Source organism: Sebastes umbrosus, chromosome 9 (genome assembly GCF_015220745.1).
Source record: "Sebastes umbrosus isolate fSebUmb1 chromosome 9, fSebUmb1.pri, whole genome shotgun sequence".
Classification (NCBI taxonomy): domain Eukaryota; kingdom Metazoa; phylum Chordata; class Actinopteri; order Perciformes; family Sebastidae; genus Sebastes; species Sebastes umbrosus.
The window spans coordinates 3254630-3265984 of NC_051277.1; the positions used below are offsets into that span (position 1 = coordinate 3254630).

Here is an 11355-nt window from a genome sequence, read left to right on the forward strand (position 1 = left end):
TTATGTTACTTTTTAAAGATTATCTATTTATTTTATTGTTTTTTTATTGTTTTTTTTTTTTAATGTTGGTTTTGTTTAATTTCTGTTGTCCTTTTATGTTTTGCACAGCTCTTTGTTTATGTTTATGCTTCTTCTGTATGTAAATGATTTTAATGTTTTCTGCTGTTACCATGTAAACTGAAATATAATAATAATAAATAAACCTCCAGTACTGTAGGTGGTGATATTGTACCACTGAGCAGCTGGTTGTGATCCTCCATAACCACAGAAGAACAAATACAAGAAAAAAACAGGAAGTGTCACATTCAGATGCAGATCATGCTTCAGATTGAATCAACTATAAGGAAGTCATGTGTCATTGGATTGTTTTAAACTAGCTAATGTTACTTAATTTGCATGAATTATGATAAATAGTCTAATCCAGAACTACAGACAAGGAAGAAAGAAACAAGGAAATGCCTAAAGTCCAGGTTAGATCTCTAATAGAGGCTGGTTTTTCTACCAAACATCATCATCATGTAGGAGTTAGATCTACTCTGTTTAGGACGACCATGTGTCTGCTCGAGATGAGCTGCTGAGGTCTGGTACTGAGGTGGATAACAGAGAGAGGAGAGATGGATGATGTGATCTCTGTCAGCTCGGACAGTGAGAAAGAAGACTCTGATGTGGAGATCATCGGTTCCTTCAGTGATGTCATGACCAGAGCTGATGACGTGATGACCAGAGCAGCTGATGACGTCATGACCAGAGCAGCTGACCCCCTGCCTCTCACAGCTGTGCGGGTTGACGTCGGTGCCGTCAACGTCAACGTCCCAACGGTAAGCTGACCAACCAGCTCCTCCACTGTTACTGTAGTAACTGTTAGTGCTGACTAACTAGCTAACCTTTAATGTCCTCAAGGTGTCGCTGCAGCCAGCCTACAGCCTGGTAACTGTACACTTTAAAAACTAACACCTGTAGCTCAGGTACAGCTCAGTCAGGTAACTAACACCTGTAGCTCAGGTACAGCTCAGTCAGGTAACTAACACCTGTAGCTCAGGTACAGCTCAGTCAGGTAACTAACACCTGTAGCTCAGGTACAGCTCAGTCAGGTAACTAACACCTGTAGCTCAGGTACAGCTCAGTCAGGTAACTAACAGCTAGTTATGCTTCAAATATACTCAACTTCTGCTGGCTTGTCAAGGTGAGTAACACTATCAGAGTAATGTTATTGGGCTTTTCATGTTATTATAATACACACACAACTTTATTTTAACAAACTTTGTTTTATCAACATGTCTGTTCTCACAAGCTTGTTGTGTTTAACGTTAAATACTTTTAAAGGTCCCATATCGTGCTCATGTTCAGGTTCTTACTTTATTTTGTGTTTTCTACTAGAACATGTTTACATGCTGTAAAGTAAAAAAAACAAAACAAAACTATTTTCCTCATACTGTCTGCCTGTATTCACCCTCTGTCTGAAACGCTCCGTTTTAGTGCATTTCAATGGAATTGCAACATAATTGCGTTGCTAGGCAACAGCTTGGGCCCATGTTTACTTCCTGTCAGCTGATGTTATTCACATACACTGCAACAGGAAATAAACTGGGACACATTTAGAATGTTTACGTTTAAAACCGTGTAATGGTCAAAATATTGTATATTTGTGACATCACAAATGGACAGAAATCCTGACGGCTTGTTTCAAATGTAAAGTTTCTGAATACGGGCTGTGTGTATTTCTCTGTATATTGAGCATTTTGATAGTTTAATGGTATTTATATAGCACTTAAACCTGCTTTATAATATAAAAGACATGAAAATCTCACTTTTTTTTTATAATGTGGGACCTTTAAATGATGTGTCTTTGAGCTGCTAGCATCATCTGCCCTACCCTGGCTAGCATAAATCAGTGTTATGTGACGCTATATCCATATGCCTTGTGGTTTGTGTGCTCATAAATGTAATATTTTTTCAGTACTTTATTGTTAACATTAGCTAACATTTCCATCTATAATTAAATTCAGATTTTGCCATAAAGCCATCTTGCTTGTTGATTTCATAGAGCTAATGGTAGCCTGTCAAAGGGATAGGTTTGTTATCTCCATATTAAGGGCATGGCATAATCTCTTGACGGTTGGCAACTCAGTTTAAAATACAAGCTTGACAATTTCATATTATTTTTGGTTATTGGCCAAGAGGAAATAGCTGCATCGACCTCCAGCTCTTTTATGGCTACCTATAATAAAAGTATCATAAGGGAGTTACCAAATAGTTTCACACACACAAACCATGTTTACTGGATCATAACAAAGCAACTTTGACTTATCGTCAGACTAAATATGCCTTTGAATAGGTGAGGAGAGACAGAATCAGAGGCCGTACTATTCTTCTCTGTAATGTATAAGGAACCACTTACATATTGACATTTTCTGTTTCTCTTTTTCTCTTTTCTAGCTTTATATTGACCTCACAGATCCCAGATGGACTCTTCCACAGCTGAAGTTGCACAAAAGACCGAATTCCACTGCCTTGACGGTCGACTTGACTGAGACCGACGTAGCAAATGGGAAGATTCAGAAGACGGAGAATTTGCCACCGAATGATTCTCAAATGAAAGAAGAGAGTGCAAATAAAAATCAAACTTCAAACAAAGATGATTGTAACTCACAGCAAAGCTTCTCAAGAGACCCAACTATGTTTGCACTACAGCAGGACTTAAAGCCAAAGCAGATACATCTGGATTCTCAAACACAACCCCAAAAGCAGACCGATGAAGCACATCATCGGACAGCAGTTGTAAGATTAACACGAGTGCCTTTTCTTGAAACTAACGTCGCTGAACTGAAAACGCCAAAGTATTCTGTCTATTTAAACAGTGATCGTGATCGTAAAAAAATGTCACTGCACCTCAGGCAACTAATCGATAACAGCGAAGCACCAGAGTGCATTAGTAATTGGAGTAGAACTGCCGATCCTCACATGGATCCCTCACCGGATGAGTCTCCTCCTAAGGTGGTTGAATCGCTTGTCAGACAGGAAGAACAAGGGAACAGTCATGAACTTCCTAGCACACCGTTAAATGTTAAAATATCTCAGCCTCCACAGAGCCCAGCTGATTGTCCCTGCTCAGATGAAGGGGGCTCTGTTGCGACCTCAAAGGAGCACGGCACTCGTGAAGATGAGTCTTCTTCATCCGGAGATAAAGCACAGGATTCCTCACCAAAAGAAGTCATCTGCTCCAAACTGCAACAACTGGAATTGGACAAAGCAGAATCTAGACAAAGCTCTGATCACTCATGCGCCCCCTCTCCCACCACCGGACCAAACCCTTCTGAGCCTTTTGATCTTGACTCTCTGTCCCACACAAGTCCCATATCTCATAACCTTACGAGCCAAGTCGACCCACCACCCACCTCTGAGCCTACACCGGCTGAGGATACGTCTGATTGGCGATCGGAGGTGGTGGTTAAGGCTGATGAGGCTTCAAACAGCTCTGACATCTTGTGCTGGAGCGTCCCAAGTGTACCTGCTTTGTCAAATGAGGACATGGATGACGGATCTGGGACCGGGACGTGCAGAGGGGATCTGGGCATTGACAGTCCAGTGTCTTTTCTTTGGCAAGACGGGAGCGATGGAGACGAGGTGAACAAAGACAGCAGATTTGATATGGACTTCAGGGCGGCCAGTAGAGAGGACAGGCAATATGTGTGCCCAGTTACACTCAGGAAAATAATGTCTGGACCAGCTCAAGCCCTGGTAGGAGACATTTATATTTTTATTATTTAAGAGACACATTATTATTTTACTAGTCTGAATGTATACAGCATTTCTTTTCCTTTTTATGATTTTTTTTTAGCTCGATGAGGAAGATAAAGGTTTTGGAACTCCAGAGGTGCTATGCCGTCAGAGCCTGAGCCTGGTTTACAGTACCATCGATGAGAGTTACCCAGAGGGCACTTTGCAGCTCTTGTCTGACCTGCTGCAGCCAGGTTACTATCCCCCCCGAGATATCACCTCCCACCTGCTGCGTGGCATTCTGCTCGACCCACAGTGTCCTTATCACCTGTGCGTGCAGGCCTTTAATCTGCTGATGAGGACACAGAGGTGAGGGAACCTGGGATTAAAGAGTTAATAGTAATGTATTATTTGTAGCCTTTCCTATTTAAATTCTCTATCTGTCCTACAGTCCTCTCTTCCATCTTGTCTCTCCCATTTCCATCTTTGAATTCAGAGATTAAAGCTGCTTTCTGATTGCAGACACCACAATGCTGATACTACCACAGTTCCGTGGGACTGGGAATTGTTGACCTCAGTCATGGCCACTCAGGTACGATCCCAGATAGCAAAACTACCACCAGAGTTGTTGAAACATATTTAGACATTTCTTTTCACTCTGCTTTATGATGCAGACATATTTACAGCTGAACAGCTTTTTTGTATGATTTCAGTAAACTGACATCTGTGCTTCTCTCGCTTCCTTAGGACCACGCAAAGAGACATCCATGGGAGGTTGTGCGTTTGCTTCTGGACTATGTTGTGCAGACATTGGAGGACGACTTCCAGGCCAAACGCTCCATCTCTGCCCTCCACCAGTCCATCGCCAAGGCAACATTGTCGTGTGATCAGCATTTCCCTTGCGTCAGGTGCACACAGCTTTTGTTGAAACTGTTTATAGAATGTTTAGTTCAGTGAACTTCCCACGCAAATGATCGTTCCTACACACTCTCTTTTATACAGTAATCTACTTTTACTTTGCTTTTTTGCAGTGACATAATTTCCACGTGTCTTATCTGATATTAAATATGCTGCTCTTCTCTTTTGATGTTACGTGTTATTGGAAGATGCCCAAAACCCCCCCTCTTTGGTGTAAATGAAACTCATAGCAGCCTTAAGAAATCAAGAGTTAACAAAGCACTTTCACTTTGTGATACGATCAGATATTGCAAATCACTGTTAGAGTGATCACGTAATAGTACACGGATAAAAAGTTAGTCTCTAATTTCTATTTTTCATTCGTTATAGTAATACTGTTGATGTTTTTTTTGTTTTCCAGGGAGGTCATCAAGTGGCTCTTTTCTGCCATCATGAAATCAACAGAGCATGGAGAGAGTAGAGAAGCAGCCAGAGAGAGAGATGAACAAATCAGGTGAATTAGGAGTTGTTATATGCATGCATGTATCATTATGGCTGCTTCTATTCTTCTGCCTCTAAGTGTTTTGTCCCGTTGACCCGTGCAGATTGGTGTCCGTCTTCCAGAGGATGCTGTCTTTGGCTCTGGAGGTGGACCGTTCTCCAGCTCTAAACTCTGCCAAGCTATCGCAGGAGCTCTTCCATATGCTCATCGGCAATATACGTCTGCGAGCACACAGGTGAGGAGGAGAGATGAGACGAGTGAGGCAAGATGAGCGGCTTGGTATCACCATTAAGAGACAGTTGAAGTGTTAGAGGGAGAAATAGTTCTTTAATATACAAAGCCTGGGGCTGCACAGTGGTGCTGTGGTTAGCACTAATCATTTATTTAGATTTATCGAGAGAAAGATAATTAGAAAAATGCTGATGGAAAACATGTAATCCAGCATGGAGCTGTTTATGAAAATAGCAGTGACTAGCACTGTCGCCTCACAGCAAGAGGGTCGTAGGTTCGAATCCAGCTCGAGGCCCTTCTGTGTGGAGTTTGCATGTTCTCCCCGTGTTAGCGTGGCTTTTCTCCGGGTTCTCCGGTTTCCTCCCACAGTCCAAAGACATGCAGGTTAACTGTTGACTCTAAATTGTCCCGTAGGTGTGAATGTGAGCGTGAATGGTTGTCTGTCTCTATGTGTCAGCCCTGTGATAGTCTGGAGACACGTCCAGGGTGTACCCGCCTTCACCCAATGTCAGCTGGGATCGGCTCCAGCCCCTAAGCTAACGAAAACGCAACGATTCTTAGTTTCAGGTGATTATACACTAATGAAAACAAAGTTATGAATATTATGTTCCATGCCTTGCTGCTAATAGATCCCCCGAATTGCTACACACTGTTACTTTTTTAAATACAAGTGTGGATGAAACAGAAACAGAACACATTAAACCAGGCAGACAAATTAATTGTAAAATGGAAATCAGAACCCGACAAGTAACAAAATAAGGATATCGAAATAGATTTTCATTCATGTAATAATATTTTACAACATGGTTTAGACATTTTAATTGCATTGTTTAAATGCATCAATTCAGTAATTCATGATTAAACACAGAAATAAATATATAATTATTCTAATGGCACAATGTGCCTCCTTTCCCCAGTTTTCCAAGCTGTCACTGACTAATCTGTTTCTGACACCCAGGATGTTGTTGCTAGAGAGCCTGCAGAGCAAGCTGCTGAGATGTAAGCTGTTGGAACATCTGTTGGACTACGCATGCCCACGGAAAATCCCTCTGCCCATGTCGCTCAGTCTTCTGCTTCACTTTCTGAAGTACTGCACCCTGGCGCCAGACCCTTCGGTGAATATCACTCTTTACCTCATCGGCCAGCCTTTGCTCTTCACAGATGTAGTGGTATTAACATATTACATACATTAACACTAAACCACAACAAGCAGAACTGATCCATGACTGTGTTCTCCAGGATGGTACTGAAAGGTGGCAGAGGTGGGAAGAGTTGGTCCATCTTCTCTGGATGTTGCTGCTCAGCTACAACAAAGCGATGAAAGGTGAGATGTTGCTGGTAAATGCAGGTACACTGCGCAACAGTGTGTGCAGCTATGATCATGAAATGGCTCCCTATAAATTTTCTAAAATTGAAGAGAACATCTTTTTTTCTCAGATTGATGAAACAAATGCTCATTATACACAATATTATCAGCTTTCTTGTTATTCAGTAAATTCCAAAAAAACAAAATAAGGTGAGTCAGATGATGTCATCAGAATCAAAACCAACATCTTTACCGACTAGGCCAGCTTTCCAGTGTCTTGCAGCCAGGAAGCAGACAGTGCTCGGAGCCTGTGGGAAACCTCAGACTCCAGTGGATGAGCAATATGTGGTGCGATACCATATGGGATTGTACTGAGCTGTTTTATTGGGATCTTTTATGTCCAGCGGAGAAAGAAAAGAGGGCGAAGCTGAAGTTCTTACTTTGGTTAAAAAGATCAAACAACAGCTGGACTACCCTGATCAACTAGTCCAAGGGTCAGAAACCTTTACTACCCTGATCAACTAGTCCAGGGGTCAGCAACCTTTACTACCCTGATCAACTAGTCCAGGGGTCAGCAACCTTTACTATCCTGATCAACTAGTCCAGGGCTCAGCAACCTTTACTATCCTGATCAACTAGTCCAGGGGTCAGGAGTTGCAAAACATATCTGAGCCTCATAATGAAGGTGACACAGCCTATTAAGTTTAATGCAGTGAGGACCCGAGTCCACATGAGAGGCAGGACATTGAAGAAACATCACAGGACATTTGGCTGGAAGCTCCTTCTGGCTGTTCAGCAAATGCAGTGTGCTTGTTCTGAAAATGTCTTTCAATATTACTTTTTTGTTGTCGAATCTGTCCATGCACTATTACATTACTCAAAGACTTTTCTTTTTTGGGATTTGGAATCCATAGCTAGCCTATTGAGCTATTAAGGTTCAGCAAAATCAGAGGATAAGGCGCCCGCCTGAAGACATACATAGGGTATGACGCACATTTTAGTTGATTGAAATGATGATAATTTGTATTCGGTGTATAGGCTACATATTTTTTTTACAATTGGAGAATGTAAGAAACACTTTAGGCCTTCAACAATGATGTTAAAAAATAACCGTTATTCATTTCCATATATTTTTTTGTCAAAGCCACTGGAGAGGGGTTAAAGAGCCGGCTCTGGAGCCGCAGGTTGCTGACTCCTGAACTAGTCAAATGTCTTTCCATTTCTTCTCTGCTTAACCCAAAGGTGTATATCCGTCTTTGGCTCATATCTGGTAATTATTATTGATGTATTCTACTGAATAAATGAATGGATTTCTGTTATGCTATATGCCAAATTTGAGTTTTACAAAATGTAATATTGGTGAACTTTTTTTTTACCATTCTTGTGCTTGGTCTTTTGGTTTTTATGTGTTGATTTTTTTTATTCAAATACTCACCTGTATTGTCATTAAAGTGTATTTGTGATAGTCCTTTTAACCGCTGATTTCAATAGAAATGATCTCTTCTGGAGAATCCCTCTAAGACATGAGTTATATTAACTATTTGATACCCGATGTACCTTATCCCTGAATATTAAAACATTTCAACAACACGTAATAAATTACTTCACTTGACTCTCCCAAGCCCATTTTGGTTCACTCCTAACTTCTTTCATGTGTTATATACTCCAGGCTATCTGTGCAGCTCAGTCTCTGATCAAAGAAGCAGAGCCGCCAACTTCGTCTACAAGCAGGAGGACGTGGTATCCAAGCCCGCCATCCAAGAAGCCGTGGAGGCCTTCCTGTCCAGATCCCAGGCTGACCTCGGCCAAGCCTTACCGCTCCACGTGGAAGAGTCCCTTACTTATCTGCAGGATCACCTGCTGGATGTCTGTCAGTGTTGAATTAAAAAAATATATATTTTTGCTCAATTTCTTGGATCAACTTTAAAGCGTTGTGTTAATTTAATATTTATATTTTGTGTATTTTTGTATTTTAAATAAAAAGGCTGTGCCTAATAAAGTCAAAATAAATCTGTTAATTGACTACATTTTACACCCTGCCAGGGTCTAAAATTAAGTTCTTCCCTCACGTGCCACTGTGGCAGGTCACTGAACATTTCTACTAGCCACACAGTTGTTTTGTCTGCCTCTTCTGAAGTCTGTAGAACGCTTTAGAATCGTAAACACTAAGGCTGTGTATTGGCAAGAATCTGGTAATAAGATACATAACACGATACAGGGGTTACAATGCAATATATTGCGATACTGTAAGTAAGGCGATATATTGCGATTTTTTTTTTTTTAAATCTAATTTTAGGAAAACACTGCTATATGCATACAATCTGAGCATAAAAAAGTTAACTCTGATGCAATCAGAATAGAAGGATCTGCATTTGCATTTATAGTAGGATCTGCATTGCGTTGACTACATTTTACCCCCTGCTAACTATGCATAATTTCTGAATAAACCACAGTAAGTTATGATATATTATCTATACATCTATCTCTTGCTCCATCACTCATCATTAAGGATTTCATAACTCTGGTTCAACAGCTGGTTGGACCGTCTGCACGCTGACCAATAGGATCAAGCGCTCAATTTCTTGGATGAACTTTAAAGCATTGTGTTAAAGGGACAGTTAGTAACTTTTTACATGTATAAATCTACCGGGTCGGTGTCCCATGCACGCTCGCGTGTGGCTACGCTGTTCAGACCGCCCCTCTGCCTGCCTTCACACACCGCGCTCGTTCATGCTCCACCTCTCACGTGCATGCGCGCTCACTACACACTGCAGAAGAGTTAGTTTAGCTCTGAGAATATCTAGTGGACGTTTGTGCAGAAATAACTGCTGCAGCTCCTCCAGACCAACAGAGGTTTCCCGTGTCTTGTGAAGTGACGGGGCTCCGCAGCGAGAAACGTTATCGTCTCCGACCGGGTGCCGGTGTCTCCCTGCGGGCGCAGTCGTAAACGATAACGTTTCTTTTCCTGCTTCAGCCAACACTAGGATCAGCATTGATTCATGGAGAGACCTTCGTCTGGTCAGCTAACATTACTGCCAAGCAGCTGAAATATAGAGTGATATTGTGGTTTTAGCTGACGTGTGTCACCTCACTGTTTTGAGCGACGCTCGTTCATGTCTACGCTGACTTTCGTTGACTTAACAGCCACAGGTGTCGCTATTAACAAGCATTTCTGAAAGTTACAAACAGTCCCTTTAATTTAATATTTATATTTTGCTTAATAAATTCAAAATGAATCTCTTAATTAATGACGTATCAGTTTCTCATTTAGCACAATCTTCCTTGGATCACCACACAAATGCATTACATCATTACTTTGACTACATTTTACACCCTGCTAACTATGCCCTCCTCACACACACACACACTCACATCCAACCCCCCAGCATTAACACAGAAACAGTTGTTAAAGCTAGTCACATGTCAAAAACTATTTTTGGGAACAGTAATGCAAACAGCACTTTACTATGGACATAAATGCACTTTTATCTGCTGCTAAACACGACTGCCAATTGTATGAAATTGTGTCTGAAACGTTTACTTATTTTATTCTTCTATTGTTATTTTTAGGTATGATAAGTTAATACTTATTTATTCTATCCTTTTTAATGCACTGATGGGAGCTGGGAGAAACAATATTTCGTTTCCTTCTGTGTATGCAAATAGTCAGTTAACCCTCCTGTTACCTTCAAATTTACTAACATCTTTTATCCTTGGGGTCAATTTGACCCCAGCAATTTAAACCTCCAGAAAATGATTATAATTAAAATTGTTACCCAAGTTTATGTGTCAGATACTTTATGTTTGTTTGTTGACTACCTAAATAGCCCTTTAAATAAAATCAATATCTTCACGGGAACCATATTTTGCCACCCCCAAAGCGTGGAAATATCAAAGTTCTCGCAAGAATGATGTTTCCCCTCCCCCATGTCGTGTGAACTATCAGTGGTTCTCGCACTACTACAGTTATGGTTATGTTAGGTTAGGGCCTTAAAGCTTTTTGAAGATTATAAAGTTGCATGTTATGGTGACCTCAATATCATCCAAAACAAATGTGTTGTAAAATGTTGATATTTCTTATATGTTTTATACAGCTAAAACAGCCTGGGGTCAAATTGACCCCAAAGAACACCGATGCGTACAGCATGTATACAGGACATTGAAAAGAACGAGGTCGCGGGTGCAAGCGGCCGAAATGGGTTTCCTCAGGAGGGTGGCTGGCGTCTCCCTTAGAGATAGGGTAAGAAGCTCAGTCATCCGTGAGGGACTCGGAGTAGAGTCCTTGCTCCTTTGCGTCGAAAGGAGCCAGTTGAGGTGGTTCGGGCATCTAGCACGGATGCCTCCTGGGCGCCTCCCTTGGGAGGTGTTCCAGGCACGACCAGCTGGGAGGAGACCACGGGGAAGACCCAGGACTAGGTGGAGAGATTATATCTCCACACTGGCCTGGGAACGCCTCGGGAAGTTTGGGGTCCCCTGCTGGAGCTGTTGCCCCCGCGACCCGATCCCGGATAAGCGGTTGAAGATGGATGGATGGATGGAAAACATATCATCATTTTAATTTTATGTTTACCCAGTTGTCCCCATTAAATTAGGAAAAGTCATTAAATATGAAGCAAAAAAAATGATGTCAATCATTTATTTAGAGACGTTAAACATTGAATGGGGTCAAATTGACCCCAAAGATAATAGTCAGTTAAATGAC

The 11355-nt window shown here is 41.4% G+C and overlaps 1 protein-coding gene across 6 annotated transcripts; it reads left to right on the top strand.

Moving 5' to 3' along the window:
• The first annotated feature begins 285 nt into the window (after positions 1–285).
• Positions 286–8561, top strand: simc1 (SUMO interacting motifs containing 1). Of its 6 annotated transcripts, XM_037779578.1 has the most exons (13): positions 733–818; positions 901–965; positions 1114–1183; positions 2437–3738; positions 3839–4086; positions 4240–4309; positions 4465–4625; positions 5036–5128; positions 5220–5351; positions 6306–6516; positions 6587–6671; positions 7798–7923; positions 8323–8561. In XM_037779578.1, exons 4-13 carry the CDS (start codon positions 2593–2595, stop codon positions 8532–8534), a joined length of 2484 nt encoding a protein of 827 aa, XP_037635506.1. In that variant the 5' UTR covers positions 733–818; positions 901–965; positions 1114–1183; positions 2437–2592; the 3' UTR covers positions 8535–8561. The 6 variants fall into 6 exon arrangements, 5 of the variants coding, with proteins under 5 accessions (XP_037635502.1, XP_037635503.1, XP_037635504.1 ...); XR_005208078.1 differs by lacking the exons at positions 901–965; positions 1114–1183; positions 8323–8561 and adding an exon at positions 8067–8269 and having other exon boundaries at positions 286–818; positions 7798–8027; XM_037779574.1 differs by lacking the exons at positions 901–965; positions 1114–1183 and having other exon boundaries at positions 287–818.
• The last annotated feature ends 2794 nt before the right edge of the window (positions 8562–11355 follow it).